Source organism: Talaromyces amestolkiae (assembly GCF_001896365.1).
Source record: "Talaromyces amestolkiae strain CIB chromosome Unknown scaffold4.1, whole genome shotgun sequence".
In the NCBI taxonomy this organism is placed as follows: Eukaryota; Fungi; Ascomycota; class Eurotiomycetes; order Eurotiales; family Trichocomaceae; genus Talaromyces; species Talaromyces amestolkiae.
The window spans coordinates 278,117-297,532 of record NW_024468040.1 but is presented as its reverse complement, the minus strand read 5'-3'; the positions used below and the strand labels follow the sequence as shown (position 1 = coordinate 297,532).

The following is a 19,416-nucleotide window of genomic DNA, read 5'->3' as shown; positions in this document are numbered from 1 at the left end:
CGCCATGGGGGGTCACTACGGTGGCTCACCATAAGGGGGCTACGGGCCTTACTACAGAGGACTCCCTAGAGGGGCTCACCATAGGTTTTCAGCTGTCCAGGTAGCTCTTCGCCTTTGAATCTGATGTGATTGTCGTCAGATCAGTTCGGAGCAACCCGATTCGACCAATCGAAAAAAAGAGTCTGTGAGACTGGGATATTGTGTAAAGCGTAGCTTGGACGGGAGGTAGTGATGAAGACGCTTTTGGTGCAGCTTGTTCCAGTCTCACTACCTTTGGCTTTGGCTAGTAAGCCGTGCAAAAAGGATCTACAAGAAATTGTATGGCCAATGTGACCCACGTTTCCAGCATTTCCTTGACCGAGCGTCCTGCGAACCTCCTTTGTTTTTCCAAGCGGGATAATCTGGCCGATATCGCTGGCATACGAACGAGTTCCTGACGGGCTCCTAGGTGTTATGTCAGTGAAACGATAACTTCACTGTGATGCGGTCTTGGGAAACTTCCAGCTTGTTAGCTTGGTGGGCGGCTTGTAACGAGTGCTCGAGCTGACTGATTAACTCTCTAATATAGTCGCCCTGTCTGTACTTTTCAAAAATATCAAGGAGCAATTTTGCAACTGCAAAAGTATCTATGTGATTAGTGTTAGCAGTATTGTCATCAGAATTTGGGAATCGAACGAGTACATACCTGAGAGAGCCTCTATCCGATAGACTTCCATATCTGGGTCAGCACCTTTACCATTTTCCCATCCGATCCCTGTGTAAATAGGTTCCTGTTCGCCGACGATGAGACGTCTTTCTGCTATCCATCTGTTCATCTTCGGGCCTACCATTGTTCTGATGGATAAAAAATGAAGCTAGCTGACCGTTCGAGAACTAATAAAGGCACGGTAAGTTCCACGAAGGAGGATAGGGGTTGTTGCTAGTACGAACCTACTAAATAGATAATTTGCTGAAGAAAAGGCGTGGAGAATCAAAGGAGACAGGTGGAAGTTATCGGCAACAAGGGTGAAATATAATAGCAAGACCTGGGTCAAATAGAGGCCAGAAATTGGAGCTTGATGGAGTTAAGAAACAGGAGGAAATCACTGAACTAATCACAAGTTTTAAAGTAAGATATAGCACAGATATAGCACAAATAAAGGTGGCCTTCTGCTAAAATTCGGGCATTCCATTTCAAGAAATGCGTGAGAATCAGAGTGGAAGAACCTTGGACGGCGACATGGACATATGTAAACGTCGAGTCCATAGCCATTCAAAGGCATATTAATAGATGGCGGAAATGAAGAAGGCTGAGGATTCAGGCATGTAATCGGCATGCCCCAATTTCTACCAGAACCTTGTGATTTTTACCAATTCTCTGTATGATTTGTATGACCTGTATGATTCAACAGGTGATTTGCACGTGCTCTCCGTATGATCTGTATGATTCAAAGTGTCAGTTGCCGCGTGGTTGACAGCTCCTGATAAGCGAGCTCTACAATTTAGGGATCTAAGCGAGGCGGTTGATGTCTTCCGACTGATCTGAAGACAGTCGCGTCAGATCTAGGGACTGTTTCTTGATCCTTGTTTCCTATTGGTCAACTCGAGGAGGTGATCTGGGGAGCCAGGTGATTCGATGCTGAAGCCCTTCGTCTATATCTACTTGGGAAATCGTCCCCCTCGCCTTCTCTTTCTCCTTTGACCACCATCTCAATCATTCGATAAAATTTTTTTTTTCGAATAGAAGTCTGCCTGCCCCCTGCCCCCTGCCTCCTGCCTCCTCCTCGTCGCCATGACTGGTAAGTCTAACCTCTTCCATCATCTCACATCTCGTTCACATCTCCTTTCGATCCATGATGATCCATCACTTGTGACACTGGCTAATGATTTATGGCTCCAGAAATTCCGATGTCTGACGCCGCCGCGCCCGCCGCCGATGTGTCTTCTCCCCCGGCTCCTGAGTCCTCCGGTCTCAAGAAGCGCAGATGGCGTTCACCATCCCAAGAGCCCCCCCGTACTGGCAAGAAGCTAAAAAAAAACGAATCTGAAGTAAGTACTACATCTTCACCTTTTGCCAAACTACTAAAGTCGATGCTAACTTATTTGTTTGATAGTCTACTGCTGCTCCTGCCTCCGCCCCTGACCCCGCTCCCACTCTCGCCGCCGCCGCCGCCGCCGCTCCTGCTCCTGCTCCTGCCCCTGCTCCCTCTCGTTTGTCGGGAGTACATCTGCGCACCAAAGCAGAGCTGTTCGAGCTTGCGGCAAAACGTGAGGATGAGTGGAAGACTCGTCAAATTCAACTTGCTGATGATAAGCACGCATTGGAGTATTACAAAAAGCGTGTGGAAGAAACAGAGCGCGCGATTGCTGCTGCTCCTGCGAAGATAGCTGAGTTGAAAAAAGAGATGAAACGGCTTAAGAGTGCTGCTTTTGCAGCAAAAAAGTAATTTTTCATTGTTTTGTTTTTTCTTTTTTTTCTTTTTTTTTTTTCGACCTCCGACTTCAAGTTTTTATGTAGATTAGATTTGACAATGCACCAATGATCTTTTCACTATCGATCCCATGTAGTTACAAGTCGGCTATAACACATACATGCACACACAAACAAACCCACCTAAAGCGGATCTCGTAAGAGACTGCTAGTAAAAGGCCCGTTACTTTGAAAATGACCACCAGTCAACATTGAACAGGAAGCCCGGTTCTCCTCTAAAGACCAGGTAGAGGTTTTGCACACCAGTGGCACCGCTCACTGAGGTGGAGAGCGTCTGCCAGTTCTGCCATCCTCCAGTACTTGGGACTGTCAACGATCCAATAAGTGTGCCAGTAAGACTTCCTATCCTCAACTCTATCGTTCCACCGTTCGTGTTTGAAGCTACTGACGCGGTCCAGTTGCGCGCACCCGATCCCCGTCCGAAGTTAACTCCTTGAACCATGAGCCAATAACCGTCCTCTAACGCATCAATATTCTGGGTTCCTAAACTGCAAGGCTGTGTTTGGACGCCGAAAGAGTCTGCCATCGTCTCGGCTTCCACGCGTTGATATGGATTCAACGTTCCAATTTGAGGCGCTCCAGTATAGGTCATTTCGATCGTGGGAAACAGGCCGTTGGACAGGTACTCGAACTGCTCGACGCAAACCGAGCGATCGTATTGGCCGCCGCCAGAGTTTCCTTGATTATGGTAGAAGAAGTACGACTTATTTTTGTAGTCAATGACACCAGCATGATTACCCAGACAACCACCTTGCTCGCCCATAATCAGACCTTGATATTGCCATGGTCCCGTAGGGCCATTCGACGTCGAGTAGCGAATGTCTTCCGGACAGCAATCAGCGGCATACATCAGATAGTAGAGACCATTGCGCTTGTAGAACCAAGGGCCTTCCTCAAAGGTCGTTGGCTTTTCAGCATTATACAAGAAATTTGGTCGAGCACCGAAGCCTTGGGTTGTCAAGGAGACATTCTGGACAACTCCGGAGTAGCTGATCATGTCTTCATTCAGCTTGACGTAATACAGAACAGGATTTCCGGTGTAGAGGTAGGCCTGGCCGTCATCGTCGATAAACACGGTTGGATCGATGTTGCCAGTCGAGGTTGCGACCAAGGGTTTCCCGATTGGATCCGTGTATGGACCTTCGATGGTGTCGCTGACAGCAACTCCAACAGCCATGTTGCCGTTTGACTGCCCAGCGGCTACGTACATATAGAATTTCCCGTTTCGCTCGATTGTTTGCGGTGCCCAAGCATTGTAAGAAGCCCAAGAGAAAGCAGTGAGCGCAAGAGGACTTCCAAGATCGACATAGTTAACCATGTCAGTCGTGCTGTAAAGCCGCCAATCGATCATGTTGAAGCCGGTAGCTGCTCCCGGCTGATCATGGTCGCAAAATATGTAGACTGTATCATTCCACACCATTGGGGCTGGATCGGCGGTAAAACGCGTCTGAATGATGGGATTGACAGCCATCACAAAGCTGCGTGTGTGCAGAAGCGCCAGGCCGAGGCACAACAGTGAGAAGTCACGCAGACTCGAAAAACGTGGCATGGTGTCGACTATACAGTAGTGGTAGTAGGAACTACCAAGATTCGAAGCTCCCCGTACGCTTCTTTCCAAATAGGGCACTGGCTTGAGACTTAGTGAGTGGATGGGTAGGTAGGGAACGGTCAAAGCATTTTTCTGGGATTGAACCGAAACTTATATACTTCATCACCAGGGTACGTACCTAGTGATTATTATCCTCAAACTTCCGACATCTGACTTGGAAGAAAAATTTTAGCCGTTATGCTAGAGACTCAACTGGGTCATTGCCTGTACGTTTTCACCTAACTATTTCTCCATGTCTTGTCACCAAGAATTCAAACTTTTTGAGAAGCGTCGCTAAATCGAGCTCGAGTGAACATTCTCGGAGGATCTTTTCGACGGTAATTTTGGATTCAGCCTGATTACAAGCTTCAGAATACTCAGATGGCGTCTATAGTAGTGTCCTGCTGACTTTTGCGTTCTCTCAGTCTCCCAAAAAACCATGTGAAAGAATTCTGTGTTAGGCGGGAGGAGCTCGTGAAGAGCTATGTGGGTATCATGGGGTTATCGTGGCCGAGCTTTCAATCTGAGTTGAACTAGTTGTGGCTCTCATTCCTGCGGGGAAACGCCTCTCCCGATGGGGTAGGGGCCACTTAGAAAAAAACATCGCCAAACGGATCTCGAATTGAATCTTCTTCAAGATTCCGTTCGAATTTAGCCTGAACATCACCATGCCCCAGAAAATTTCTAATAGACCAAAGAAGCAACTCCGGAGCTACGGAGTCATCATGGCGAGGTTTTAACCAAAATTGACCTCCTGGCGGCTTCTCTCTATAGGGCTTTCTTCCTGCGGAGGGAACTTAAGGAGATGCGGGGGCAAGGGGAGAGTAGCGTAGAGGGTTTCACGAGCACGGAGCATAGAGACGAAGAGACGAATTATCAGAGTAGGCCTATCTACTGCTACGGGATATTGCGGGGCCCCAAAGTTGCGTTCTCCAATCATCTAGACGTACCGGTATACGGTCAATCGAGGAACACGGGTGATCTGCGATTGAAAGGATCAAGTATACCTAGAGCTACCTACGAAGCGAGGTTAGTCGAAATATGAATCACAGATCACTGATTCCACGGAAAATTACTTGATTCGTATTAGGTAGGGTGCAGTAATATCACACGTTTATCCACTCGATTTGATCAGGCCTCGAGGGGAAAGGTGCGATGTGAGAGCCTATAAGTAAGGGCATTGTACAATACTGGAAATGTAATTCGAAAAAAAACGTCTTCTCGACTACAGTGCACAGTCAACCTTGGAAAAACAACGTTGGAACAAAGAGGTGGATGCATATTTCTCCAACCATCATGAAGTCTCCTATGTATCAATTGCTCCTGGCGCTTCTCGTCAGCTTGTCCACTGCAGAACCTTTGCTTACGGTAAGGAGCGATACGGAGAACGCTACTTATGTCGATCTCGTTGTGCGTAAAGGGCCATCGCAGCACGTTGCTTCAGGGTTCATCTACGGTATTCCAGACACCTTTGGCCAGATACCATCGCATTTCTATGAGAACATCGGATTCAACTACGGCCGTGCCGGGGGTGCTCAGGAAGGGGCACCGAGTCGGGGATGGATCTGGGGTCTGACAGACTACTATGGCCGGCTCAATTCAACCTTGACTGATTACAAAACGTGCCGTGAATTCAACGCGGGTTTTATTCTGCTCCCCCATGACGTTTGGGGTACTGACCAAGCCAACTCGTCTACCGTTTGGCCCGGTGACAATGGCGATTGGACTGATTACGACAACTTTGTGACCACTTTGATGTCAGACCTCGCTGCAAACGATGCCCTCGAGGGCCTGGTCTGGGACATCTGGAACGAGCCGGATGGTTCCTGGTTTTGGGCACGAAGCATGCAGCAGTGGATTGACCTCTACATTCGCACCCATAAGTTGATCCGCGCCAATTCTGCATTTGACGGCGTGAAGATATCGGGGCCAACCCTGTCTGCATCTCCGTATAATCCCGACATCTGGTGGACTAGTTGGTTATCGCAGATTGCTGGAAATGATACCATTCCTGATCAAATTGCCTATCACCTCGAGGCAGGACCCGGAATTGGCCCATGGCAATCGTCATATGATCTCACTAACACTTATCCCTCTGTCCAGGCATTACTGCGTTCTTATGGAATTCCCAATCGGCCTCAAGTCATCAACGAATATGCATCGTATGAAGAGCAGATTCCATCTGGTGCAGCGTTCTGGATCTCAAGGTTAGAACGATACGAGGTCCAAGGCCTTCGTGGTAATTGGCAGAGCGGAAATACACTGCACGATCTCATGGCAAATCTACTGACCAAGTCAGATCCTTTCAACTACGCAGCGACAGACTACATGCCTGGACCTGAATATTCCGTGTATGAATATTACTATCAGAACATGACTGGCTGTCGCCTCAATACGACCGGTAGTGTAAACCTGCAGTTTGACGTCTATGCGACAGTCGACGACGTGGTGCGCATACTTGCTGGGGGTCAAACCGCCACGGGTAACTGGACCGTTACCGTTGAGAACTTGACTGAAGTTGGGTTGCCACAGCAAGGATCTGTCAGTATCAGAACTCTCGCATTCAATGGGAACGGTCACTACGTTCCGACGTATGGGCCCGTTGATCTCGGAGTTTCTAACTACTCCTACTCCGGTAACAACTTGGTGATTCCCATTGATCAACGCACAAACTATACTGCATACGCATTCGAGTTCACGGGTGGACATTCTAGGCGTGTTTGGTGAGGTACAGACTGAGTACGATATATTTCAATACTATGTTGTTATCTCAGACTGTCGATGTATTTAGCTTGTATCTGCACTCGTATATGCACATCCTTCCTTCAGCCATGCACGGCTCGCTCTTATAATAGTCCTGGAGTTGATAGTCGGGTCCAATTTGATGCCTATATAGGAGCCACATCAACATACCTCGTCGACGCATTGTCGACAAGACCAGCACCGAGCTGGGACTATCAAAAGCTCAATAAAGATTATCTGTTGAATATCCAGAACCAGTGTCAGGAGCAAAAGGCCTAGATTGCGGCAATGAACGAGTTTGATTTTCGATTAACATAGTTTCGCAAAGCGTGTCAAACAACAACTACTATCTTATATTCTCAATTATCAAATGACATGAATGATGTAGTTGGCGCTGGCCTGGGCCGTTACTCCCTAATCAGCCAGAGCTGTGAGAAGGTTTGTGTTGATTTAGCTATATCCCGTATCACTAAGCATAGGATAGTGAGCTGGGGCGGTCTAACTGCCCTATGTGGAGAGCCTATTTATAAGCACGAATTCTATATATCGTCGAATTGGTAGATTTGCTCCAGGCCAACCCTAAATAGTATCTCATACGGATGGGAAAGGAAGAAGTGATTAGCAACATTGTATGTATCGAGTTGTCTGTCTGTCTGAATCCATGAGGTTCCGAAACCGGGTTTATATCGACGTGTTGTGGAGTGATCTGTGAGCTATCAAAAGGGTAAATTAGTCAATTTCATATTAGGATTGGATCCGTCTTCAGATGTTTTCCCTTAATCCTATCTCGGGCTCTATTTTCCCAAAGCTCAATGCAGGATGATAGCCATGATGATCACCTTAGCTTCAATGACGCGCTGAGTTATATTTTATAGTAGGCATATTTCTGATGGGGTCGCTGCGCTGGGAGGAGTGAATACAAAAAAAGTCAGTTATCCCCTTCTCCAGAACGAACTTCAGCGAAACAAAGGTCTAAATCAGTTCATGATCAGTTATTGACATCTATACCAAGAACATCTTGACTGATAAAATCGACGATCTCGGTGGATTTTAGATCATTTTGACAGACTAAAACATCGACTAAATTCACGTTAGTGATAATCTTGAGAAGCAGTGCCATGAGTTTGGCGAATTTGATATACCGGACCACAGACGGACTCGATATGTTGATGATTGGAATTCATTTGGTTGCATTCGAAGAATCGCGCCAATTTGGCGACTCTGGCGACGGTCCGAGGAGCTTGAAGGGGAAGAAGGCTGCTCAATACATCTGATGAATCGGACGGACTTGGCTGATGATCTGGAGTCTTGTTGGTCGGTGGACTGAATAGTGGGTAGATTGACGTCGATTTTGATGAAGACGAAGCATGTCGATACCTGAAGCGCTCCGTCGCTCGAACACACTATATTCCAATCTCACATCCTCGCAAAGACAACACCCAGTCGCCATCCAATACGATACCAGGGGCGCTCCTTTGCTCGATCATATACAGTGGGATGAAAAATGTGTTAACACCCCCCGTATCCGAAATTTCCACACCGCCGGGTATTCTGCCGAGGAAAATGAAGCTATTAGGTGCGGGCTTAGCGGCATGGGTGCCCTCTGAACCCCCTAAAAGCCCTTACGGCACGGGTGGTTTATCACTATATTATTAAGCTTCGGGTAGCGGTCGGATATGGGGGGTGTTAACACATTTTTCATGGCACTGTACAAAAACATATTACTATTCTATAAAATTTATAAATCTTACCTAGGTCTCGTTTTTATTCTATAATTAATATGACGTATCATTAATAATAGTCTTCTATTCTATATGATAGAGTTTTAGCCACTATTTATACATAATTTTGTTGACATATAAGGATTCAAGAATGGCTATTTTGTATGGGGTGTGGGGGTGGGCACTGGGCAGGTTGCTTACAAGGGCGGGTGGTTTACGATTACGTTAACTTACGTTAATTACCTGATGACTAAGCAATACCGCCCAAAGAGTTCAACGCCAGGTCACGGCAAGAGAACGCATTACTCCACAAAATTTTCTCATATCACGCGTTATACAACCATTCTGTAGACGCAAATCCCTACATGGATCTCCATGAGCCAGATAAGACGAAGTCTGCTTCAGACATTGAAGGTCGGGCCATGAAAAGGAAGGTCCCCCCATTAGCATATCAATCGTCTTTACGATCGTCGTTCCCCCGCAAGAGATCTGTCACAGCCTGTCAATTATGTCGCACAAGAAAGACCAAATGCGATAATAAGCGGCCAAGTTGCTCGAAATGCCGCGAATTGGACGCACATTGTATTTATCAGGATCCGTCAAACTGCGCGTCGTAAGTTGCTGCCGTACTGAAGCTGGCCATTCCGAGCTGATATAGTCCCAAGCTCCGACGCTGCAAGTCAGATACTAGAGCGTCTCGATTACCTGACTACACTGGTTGAGCTGGATAGGCTGGACCGGGGAGCAGATCGGAGTAAACTCGAGCCTGGAAATCATAACGGGGGACTAAGACGCTCTTTGTCTCCCTTATTAGATCGCCGAGAAAACTTGCAAGATGTGTCCAATCCAGCCAGTCTCGAAGATGCGGTATCACTCACTACTCTAGGATGTCGAATGCGGTCGGATATATATTTCGGCTCCAGCGAAGATATTCTCGAATGGCCAATACTCGGTGGGAAACACGATCGTCGCCAGATTGAGGCCCTGATTTTTGACCCTACGTTGATCTCCGATATCTCAAATGGAGTAGCACCTTCACCAAGGGTTACAGACGATTCTTTGCGAAATGAATATGAAGACCCACGTCACAGTTCCAACATTGGTCGAGGTGTTCGCGAGGAAGATGTCATGCAACTTGTCGAAATATTCCTTCGCAATGTCCATACTAAGAACCCAATTTTTGATCCAAAGTATTTGAGAAATATGGCCAGATCTGTGGTCAAAAATGGATTTGACTGGGAGGCTTCCAGTTGTCTTGTGGTTCGTACATGACCTTTCAACCGCTCCTAATTGAGCTAAGATGCATTACAGCTGATCGCATGTGCTCTTGCGACTATCTCCTCTTCATTCGCGCGCCAACCACTTGTGGGTGCTGAAAACTTTGAGGAAGCCGAGGACAGCCTTCTGAACACACCTGCATATTACACGGCTGAATCGTACTATACCGCCTCACGAAAGCGCATGGGTATTCTGACAAACACAATTCTGGCAACAGAATGCTATTTTCTCACAGGCGTCTATGAAATGTATTCTTTACGACCTCTTCAGGCATCCATTTCTTTCAACAGAGCATGCGTAAGTTTCCAGACACTGACATGGATGAAGCCAGAGTACTATATCATAGAAGGCCAATTAGCTAAAGCTCATGCAAGCCGGCTGTACTGGTCCTGCTTGAAATCGGAACAGTACGCGATATTTGTCTCCAAACGATTATTTGCTAGTTATAAGATTTGTTGACCTTTTCGATAGTGAAATATCAGTGGAGCTTCGATTTCCTTCGTCAGGTTTGACCGGGCTCAACTACACGAATTCTTTTCCCACGCCACCAGTGGCCGTGGCCGTCGAACAGCTCTATGAAACTCCATCCGTTATCGATGTCGAGTCTGCATCTCTGCTGTCGACTGATGTTCAACAAGAATTTGAAAAGGGATGGTATTACTATTTGGCAGATATCGCAGCCCGTCGGATACTACAGCGAGTAGTCGATACATTCTACAACAAATACGAGATCACATGGTCCACGGCTTCTCTCCCAAAACTCATCCAGACTGCCAGAGAGCTGGAGCGACAACTAAGTCAATGGTAGCATAACGAGTAAGCGTGAACTTAATAATCCTTACTAACGGGGCATCAGGCAGCGGACACTACCCAGTGTAATTTCTTTCGATACCGACTTCTCTGCTGAAGATGAACTCGCATACCATTTACAGGCTCGAGGTCTGGAGATTAAAGAACGCATATATCGCCCTTTTCTAGCTCTCATAGTTCACCAAGAACTTTCAGAATCAGAGCATGAAGCTCTCAGTATCTTCGTGCAAGAGCATATCGCTACTTGTTCGAGATTGATACAACATTGGAGCATTAAATACAGGCACCATGGAACATGGCTTATGGTCAGGCAGAGTTTCTCGTCTGCCCTGCTACTTTTGGCAGCGCAAAAAGCTGGGCTTGCCGAGATTCAGGAGGTACCATTGAAAGAAACATTGCAGTTAACGTTGGGAACATTGCGCTACTGGGAAAAGGAAGCACCAGATCTCGGGGCCTCACGGCTCATATTGGAAAGCATTATGCAAGAACTGGGCCTCCTGTCAGTACTCTGACACCGTCAAATGTTTTATAATTTGTGAGCATTGCCTGTACTGGAATTCAAGTCGATGGAATTATCGATTGTCACCATCCCCCTCCACGAGGGGTCAGTCAAATAGCGTGATAAATTGTGCATTTTTGGGGGCACAGTATGCGTGCGGGTGCGAGTGGACCGCTGAAGTAGCACTGAAGCAGTCTCAATGTCACAACTCCCAAGATTTTGTTAATTACATCCGGGAGTAATGCTAGTTCTCGCGCTGGGGACCAGAGGTGAAGGTTTCTCCGTCTTCGTATGAGCTAGAGAAGACGTTTTTCATTAGATCTATGTTCAAAGCAATGCACCAGCAGATGGTCATTTCATTGCAACGACACGATCAACAGTCCTTTGTTTCGGGTGCTCTAGACGGGCCTGATAGTTATGTTTGCATTGCCACACTTAACTTGCATAAACTTATGAAATACTTGCATTTTACACCTGCCAACAACAACATATCAGAAATCAAATGATAGAAGCTAATTTAAGACTACAATGCAGTCTCAGATGACACTTTTTCACGTTTATTTTCCATCGCAGTTTGCGCTACTCGCGCCGTGTCTTCTCTTCTCCTTTGACTTAAATATGTGTCCCCGCGTATTAAAAGTCTTTTTAGGGCCTCCTCTCGAACTTTTTTTTGATGTTCATTGCCTTAACATTTTTGTTTAAATAACTGGCGCTCAATTCTGTTCTCTTGAGTTGCATATACAGCAAGCAACTTGTCGAGTTGACACCACATTTTTGAATCAGGACTCGTCATCTCACCTTCTTTTCCTTCACAGAGAGAATATGCATCATAAGTGACGCAGTGATGGGTCTCAACTGGGAGAGAGGATGTAGTATGTATTCGGAGACCTTTTTTGTTTTAGCTGGCTCATATACCATAGCTAATCTTGACTAGACACTAGAGCTTAATTTCAGTCGCTGCTCACCTCGATTCAATTTTATCCTTTGTCTTGTCGTTCGATCCTTCCGGGCTTTTTCATAGTACATGGACAAAGGGGCATAAGCCGTCGTACGGTCCTAGCTGCTCTATCCGAATACCCGCGTCCAATCAGATGCGCCTTAGTACTTGTGTCACACATTGTAGCTGTGACTATTTTGCGTTCGATTACCGTCTCTCAGATTTCTTTGACTACCTGACCATTCTTTAGACCTCTATTTATAACTGTGCTCGGGATCTTGATGTCTTCAATTTATTGCAAATATTCGAAGCACTCGCGGATTTGCGGAAATGGTCCCCCTCTCAAGTGACTACTATATTGGAATCGATGTCGGCACAGGGAGTGCGAGAGCATGCATCATTGATGACACCGGTGACATTGTTGGCCTTGCTGCGGAAGAAATTAGGACATGGCAGCCAAAACCTGGATACTATGTATGTCGAAAGCATAACGATAATGTGTATGAGCTGAACAAGCCCAGGAACAATCCACTGACAACATTTGGCTTTGCATCTGTAAAGCAGTTAAGCAAGCTGTCGCAGAAAGCCGCATTGATGTACACTTGATACGAGGCATTGGATTCGACGCTACCTGTTCTCTAGCAGTGTTCGCCCACGACAGTGATGAACCTATCTCTGTCACCGGACCGAACTTCGAAAATAATAGTCACAATGTGATCCTGTGGCTCGACCATAGAGCGGAGGAGGAGGTCAGGAAGATTAATTCCACAGGGCATAATCTGCTCAAATATGTGGGAGGCAAAATGTCCATCGAGATGGAGATTCCAAAATTGTTATGGTTAAAAAACCACATGCCGAAGGAGTTATTTAATCGTTGCAAATTCTACGATCTTACAGACGCTTTGGAGCATCTTGCCACCGGCAATGAGAAACGAAGCTTCTGTAGTGTTGTATGCAAGCAGGGCTTTGTACCTTTGGGCGTTGATGGAAGCACCGTAGGGTGGCAAGAAGATTTCCTGAAAGATATCGGTCTTGAAGATCTTACTGATGATAATTTTAAGCGCCTTGGAGGCGTTCACAAAATCGTAAGTTTACAAGTGTTTAGTTGCCTACTTCTCGTGCTAACTCAGCAAGAATGGCGAGTATCTGTCCGCGGGTGATCTCGCAGGCCATCTTTGCCAACGCGCTGCCCAAGAACTCCATCTCCCGGCGGGAATTCCCATCGGGAGTGGAGTTATCGATGCATACGCCGGCTGGATTGGCACTGTAGGTGCGAAGGTTAACGATCTCGCCGAAGACGATCTTGATATATGCTTATCACAGTCTTTCTCCCGTCTTGCTGCTGTTGCTGGAACGTCAACCTGTCATCTTTTGATGTCTCCTAAACCAGTATTTGTTGATGGTATATGGGGCCCCTACCGAGATTGTCTCATCCCAGGTTACTGGATGGCAGAAGGAGGCCAATCCGCGACTGGGCAACTGCTCAAACATGTACTCGAAACTCATCCAGCTTATAAGCAGGCTATCTTCCAAGCAAATTCTACTAACATGGACATATACGATTTTCTCAACACTCATCTCGCGGGCATGAAAGAGACTACTTCTGCGCCGTCTATCGCATATCTGGGTCGATACCTCTTCTTCTATGGCGATCTATGGGGCAATCGGTCACCAATTGCTGACTCCGATATGTCTGGATCGATTGTAGGCTTATCCGCAGATGTCAGCCTTGAAAACCTCGCACTATACTATTATGGAACAATGGAGTTCATTGCACTTCAGACATCCCATATTGTGGCCAAGATGAATGAGTCTGGCCACGATATTCGCTCTATTTTTATGTCCGGCTCTCAGTGTAAGAACAATATTCTAATGTCACTCATTGCAACGGCTTGCAAAATGCCCGTCGTTATTCCCCAATATTCTCATGCAGCGGTCTGCCATGGTGCCGCAATTTTAGGCGCTAAAGCCGCAACGGCGGACAATACTGGGAAGACGGAAATGCTATGGTCGATTATGAAAAGGATGAGCAAGCCTGGACGGGTCATCAAGCCAACGCAGACACCAGGGGTCAAGGACTTACTAGAGGTGAAATATAAGGTGTTTCATGAACAGTGTGATAGGCAGAGAGCTTTTAGAATGATGGTCGATAGTATTCTCAACGATGCCCTATGACAGGCTATGTACGACGTCTGACGTGTTAGAATAAAAAGTAATCAATATTCCATCGCATGATATGTACTCAAGTGCTCGATCTACATCTCAAGTCAATTAAAGCAGTATCTAATCCCAGCGATTAATAACAGTCCAACTTGGCGCATGTATGCCAAACTTTCGTTGTGATCTTGAAGTAGCACAAATAATAGTAGCTCCAGTCTAATTGATTGTAGTGGATATTCTAGATTGTTAGTTTGGAGTATTGACAGAGTCTTGACTTCAAACAAGAAACCTATAGCTAACATTTTCCGTGGAAAGATTATGGAGTAATTGTGTAGAAGGTAGCTAACAGAGGAACATCGCAAATGAATACATACAAGACATTGAATTTAAGGTCTTCAAAAGATATCTAATGGAAAAAATGGGCGCCCTCAATCAATACCTTGATTCCTTTACCATCCTTCACATATTGAAAAGCTTGCTCTGCTTCCTCAAACGCGAACGAGCCAGTGATCAACTCTTTGACATTGACTCTTCCCCCCGCAACCATATGCAACGCACTTTCGTAGTCTCCTGAGCTGTATCTGAAAGACCCACGAAAGGTGATTTCTTTGGTGCAGGCAGCTACGATTGGGAAAGCAATCTCATCAGAGCCCATACCTCCTTGTACATACGACCCGCCGTGCCTCAGTACATGAATTGCCATCTGAATCGCAGGCGCAGCACCACTGGCATCGATGGCGATATCAGCTCCGGACCCTAGATCGTTCTCCTGGATGAGTTGTTGCGCCTTTTCTTGTGCTGATCCCGAGCCTGGTTCGAAGGTAGATGTGGCTGCAAAGCTCTTCGCGAACTCGAGGCGAGACTTTTGGATGTCCACAGCAATGATTTTTGATGCGCCGTGCGCCTTCGCTACAGCGCAGCAAAGAAGTCCCACGGGGCCAGCTCCAAAGACAACGACGCTGTCACTATGCTTGATGTTTGTTTGTCGCACGATATGGACAGCTACTGAGAGTGGTTCAAGCATCGCTCCTTCCTCTAGAGATACATTCTCCGGGAGCTTGTAGCACATGTCTTCTGGCAAGACGTAGTATTGCGCCAATGTTCCATTGTAGGGAGGAGTTGCAGCAAACGCCATCTCAGCACACAAGTTATAATTCCCCTCTTTGCATCGCGTGCAGCGTCTGCATGAAATACCTGGTTCCATTGCAACTCTGTCGCCGACTTTTAACGATCGTACCTTAGCGCCCACTTCCACCACTATTCCGGCTGATTCGTGCCCCAGAACCATTGGCTCTTCTACTACGAACGGCCCTATACGTCCATTCGACCAGTAGTGGACGTCTGAGCCACAGATGCCGGTCATTTCAACTTGGAGAAGTACGTCATAGGGATCATCGATCTTGGGCATAGGCCTGTTTTCGAACGCAACATCGTTGATGCCCCTCAGGACGAAAGATATATTCTGATTGTAAATTAGCATTCGTTACAAATTAGACGAGTGGCACCTTGTACTTTGCTTTCTTTATTTGCAAGCATATTGCGCGTGTTGGAGGGATTGACGGTGATTCAATTCAATTGGTTCATAATATATGACCTTAAAATCCAGGCTGAAGACGTTTGGTGCAACTGACAGTACTATAAGTTCAAATTTTGAAGACTACATACTCACAAAGAAGTTCCAGTAGACAAAAAGCGTGCCGATGTTTCCGGCTATCCAGCTCCTCACTCAACTACAAGAATCCTCAGTGGTTGGGGCAAGTCGGAGTTCCTACACTGTCTGAGTTCCCGGCCACAGAATGGATCAACTGCACTGATAGCCCTAACTACTATACTGCGACGCTTTACATTGCTCCTCCGAATACCCGCGGAGACGGGTCGCCTGGTGTCGGCCGAACAGCCGCGACCAATTAAAATCGCTGGTAAAAATACTCCACAGTGTCCACACTCCCCAGAAGTTTGTCCCCGCAAAACAAGGGGGGATTCTTCCTAAGATGGAGAAAAAATGATACTCGCATATATAGGACCTTCTTTTCTTCGCAAATCCAAACATTTCAACAATCTACAAGGTAAATTTTCCAGCCTACAATACCTCCTCCAAGAAGAGCTTGCCCTATCACCACTTATTCGCCGCCCACTATGGACAAAATCAATACGTCCAATGTGGTCCACCGCTTTGAGAAACGAAGCTTGCTCATAGTGTATGTAGATATTACTCCTTATTATATTGCAAGTAGCTGACACGCGTTCGCAGGATCAACTGCATGGCTGGCCTCTCCATCCTCTTCTTCGGCTATGACCAAGGAATGATGGGTGGAGTCAATACTGCCTACGATTACTACACTCTTATGGGCTTTGGCCATCGAGGTCCTGACGGTGGTGTTGTTGTGACTAACTCCCTTCTTCAGGGAGGGATCGTCTCGGTTTACTATTTAGGAACATTCGTTGGTTGTTTGGTCGGCGGCTCGATTGGGGATCGTTTCGGACGTATCAAAACCATATTCATTGGTGCTCTGGTCGCTGTTATAGGCGCATCGTTGCAAACATCTGCAATGAACCACAAATGGATGATATGTGCCCGTCTGGTCAATGGTTGGGGAACGGGCATTCTTAACGCAATTGTTCCAGTTTGGGCCACTGAGACGGCTGAGCATAAATCCCGGGGCCAGTACATCGCGATCGAGTTTACACTCAATATCTGCGGTGTGGTCATTGCCTATTGGATCGAGTACGGTTGCTCATTCTATGGCGACGGCACATCCTCCTTCATCTGGCGCTTTCCGATTGCTTTCCAGATTCCGATGCTGCTTGGTCTCATGGCTGGAATCTCGTTCTTTCCAGAATCGCCTCGTTGGCTTGTCAAGATGGGAAGAAATGAAGAAGCCCGGTACATCCTGGGTAGGCTTCGTGGAAACACGGGAGAAGAGTGTGAGGTGGCTGAGGCCGAGTTCCAAGAAATTGTTGCGTCTTGCGAGTTGGAGCGTGCAAACTTCCGTAGACAGACCTATTTTCACATGTTGCTCGGTATTGGTTCCGGCAAGCTCCACACCCGTAGACGTGTTCAACTCGTTATCTGGCTTCAAATAATGCAGGAATGGGTTGGCATTGCTGGTGTAACCATCTATGCTCCAACCATATTCGGCATTGCTGGAATTGGCCCCGAAAAGCGCCAGTGGATCTCCGGTCTAAACAATATCTTCTATATGTTTTCGACTCTCATATGCGTCTTCACTCTCGACAAGATTGGACGCCGCTGGACCTGTTATTGGGGCTCAGTAGGGCAGGGTATTGCAATGGCACTCGCCGGTGCGTTCTCCTACCTAGGTCAGGAAGCCACCAAGGAAGCGGATTTTACCAAGGCTACGCAATATGGGAATGCCGCAGTTTCCATGGTTTTCATCTTTACCTTCGTTTTCGGCGCGACATGGTTGACCGTTCCATGGCTGTACCCAGCTGAAATCTTTCCTCTCGAAATCCGTGCTAAAGGTAACGCTTGGGGCGTCGTTGGCTGGTCAATCGGTAACGGCTGGCTCACCCTTCTTTGCCCTATTATGTTCCAGCAGCTTGGCGAAAAGACTCTTTATATCTTTGCTGCCTGTAATGCTATCACGATTCCCATGGTCTGGGCATTTTATCCAGAGACCAACCAACGCACACTGGAGGAGATAGACCTGCTTTTTGCCTCAGATAGTATCTGGAACTGGGAGGCTGAAAAAAATTTTGCCAGGTTGCATGGAGAAATGACCGCCGGCATGCTTGATTCGGATTCAAAGGGCGACGCTGAGCAGGGATACAGCCAGAACCAAAGTCTAACTTGCGACATGAATCTTCACGTCGAGCATAGCAAAGTCTGAAGTCTGCCTAAACAGCTGTTATTGCCGGGATTAAGTCTGTATGTATGATGATCCATGCTTCTATAATTCACATCTCGAGAGTAAAACCATATAAATCCGACCCTTTAATAACAGCGGCATATTTATTACGCACCAACCTAAAGATATCTACAGCATTCGAAGGCTTATGCTTTCGTTTAGAAAGAAATGATTTTAACCTGTAGATTAGTGACGATACCTTATTGGGACTAGCTCTTTTTCTGGTTGATATAGACGTGGTCTAACTGGATTTATATTTAGAATTTGGGCATTGTCAGAGAGTTGAACCTGGAGAATTGGCATAATGTAAAGGTTTCGCTTGGGTTGAGGGAGAATTGTACCCTCTCCATGAGGCATGCATTCCCATTCTTGACCAAGGTTTCATGCACAGTAATCTTACGAGCGATTTTCCCTCTATTTGAGACAGATGATTCTTCCGCCTCGATGACCGTCTCGACTGATTAGAGAATAGTTGCCACATGCTGCGTTTGAAACTGCCGCTGCCCAAGCTGGAGGTCAAGCGCATTCTAGTTGACATGGTTGCTTAAAGCGGTATTCAGGGCGCCTTTATTGAATTATCGTGACTCGCGGTTTTGAAGGGTCTCCGTGGCACCGATCCAAAGGATATTGTCAACCGCATCTACATGTTCATCCAACTCTACGTCTAGGTCATGGAACCAGAAGTCCAACCCGTCGGTGGTACTGGAGTTGTCACACGTACCGTCCGCCGAGTCCCACCTGGATCGATAGATCCCACCGTTAAGAGCTTACAATGGGTGACCTTACGCGAGGTTTGTTTGAGGCAATGGATCGAGGCGCGACTTATCCGTTCTTGACTGATGGTGACGCTAGCCTCACCGAAGGATCGGGCCTCAATACCGTCCTTGTCAAGAACGGTGTTCTGTACACACCTCAGCGCGGTATCCTCGAGGGCATCACTCGCAAGAGCGTGATTGACGTTGCACGAATGAATGGTCTGAAGATTCGCGTAGAACTTGTACCTGTTCAGATGGCCTATAAGGCTGATGAGTTTTTCACGTGCACAACCGCTGGTGGTTTTATGCTCATCACAAGCCTTGATGGCAAGCCCGTCGTCAATGGCAAGATCAGGCTCAATCGCGAGGAAGATATGAGATGGGTATTGGGCAATTCACTAAGATGATGCATTCAGTTTCGAGATTCAATTTAAGGATAGGCATAGAAACACCACTGGAAGCCGTCTCTATTTTCTTTTCTCATTTTTCTTTAGCCACCAATTTCTTTGCGGATGATACAGTCGGATTACAGATCTTCTTCCGGATACACATATAGCTTGATTTTCAAACCATAACATGAAACATAA

General features: G+C 46.7%; 8 protein-coding genes across 8 annotated transcripts; 6 read left to right on the top strand and 2 right to left on the bottom strand.

The window, feature by feature from the left end:
- Positions 1–1,771: 1,771 nt before the first annotated feature.
- On the top strand, positions 1,772–2,426 carry BHQ10_002701 (uncharacterized protein; the record flags this gene model as incomplete). Its single annotated transcript, XM_040874877.1, has 3 exons — positions 1,772–1,778; positions 1,880–2,028; positions 2,094–2,426. 3 exons carry the CDS (start codon positions 1,772–1,774, stop codon positions 2,424–2,426), a joined length of 489 nt encoding a protein of 162 aa, XP_040731206.1.
- Positions 2,427–2,633: 207 nt separating this feature from the next.
- On the bottom strand, positions 2,634–4,019 carry BHQ10_002700 (uncharacterized protein; the record flags this gene model as incomplete). The annotated part of the gene is made up of 1 exon (XM_040874876.1): positions 2,634–4,019. The coding sequence occupies one exon, from the start codon at positions 4,017–4,019 to the stop codon at positions 2,634–2,636; it is 1,386 nt and encodes a 461-aa protein (XP_040731205.1).
- A 1,335-nt stretch (positions 4,020–5,354) lies between these two features.
- Positions 5,355–6,785, top strand: BHQ10_002699 (uncharacterized protein; the record flags this gene model as incomplete). Its single annotated transcript, XM_040874873.1, has 1 exon — positions 5,355–6,785. One exon carries the CDS (start codon positions 5,355–5,357, stop codon positions 6,783–6,785), a length of 1,431 nt encoding a protein of 476 aa, XP_040731204.1.
- A 2,295-nt stretch (positions 6,786–9,080) lies between these two features.
- BHQ10_002698 (uncharacterized protein) lies at positions 9,081–10,607 on the top strand (the record flags this gene model as incomplete). Its single annotated transcript, XM_040874872.1, has 4 exons — positions 9,081–9,134; positions 9,206–9,781; positions 9,833–10,206; positions 10,271–10,607. 4 exons carry the CDS (start codon positions 9,081–9,083, stop codon positions 10,605–10,607), a joined length of 1,341 nt encoding a protein of 446 aa, XP_040731203.1.
- A 1,768-nt stretch (positions 10,608–12,375) lies between these two features.
- Positions 12,376–14,220, top strand: BHQ10_002697 (uncharacterized protein; the record flags this gene model as incomplete). Its single annotated transcript, XM_040874871.1, has 3 exons — positions 12,376–12,519; positions 12,567–13,130; positions 13,180–14,220. The coding sequence occupies 3 exons, from the start codon at positions 12,376–12,378 to the stop codon at positions 14,218–14,220; spliced, it is 1,749 nt and encodes a 582-aa protein (XP_040731202.1).
- A 391-nt stretch (positions 14,221–14,611) lies between these two features.
- BHQ10_002696 (uncharacterized protein) lies at positions 14,612–15,685 on the bottom strand (the record flags this gene model as incomplete). Its single annotated transcript, XM_040874870.1, has 1 exon — positions 14,612–15,685. One exon carries the CDS (start codon positions 15,683–15,685, stop codon positions 14,612–14,614), a length of 1,074 nt encoding a protein of 357 aa, XP_040731201.1.
- Positions 15,686–16,341: 656 nt separating this feature from the next.
- On the top strand, positions 16,342–18,056 carry BHQ10_002695 (uncharacterized protein; the record flags this gene model as incomplete). Its single annotated transcript, XM_040874869.1, has 2 exons — positions 16,342–16,403; positions 16,457–18,056. The coding sequence occupies 2 exons, from the start codon at positions 16,342–16,344 to the stop codon at positions 18,054–18,056; spliced, it is 1,662 nt and encodes a 553-aa protein (XP_040731200.1).
- Positions 18,057–18,846: 790 nt separating this feature from the next.
- On the top strand, positions 18,847–19,236 carry BHQ10_002694 (uncharacterized protein; the record flags this gene model as incomplete). The annotated part of the gene is made up of 1 exon (XM_040874868.1): positions 18,847–19,236. The coding sequence occupies one exon, from the start codon at positions 18,847–18,849 to the stop codon at positions 19,234–19,236; it is 390 nt and encodes a 129-aa protein (XP_040731199.1).
- Between the last annotated feature and the right edge of the window lie 180 nt (positions 19,237–19,416).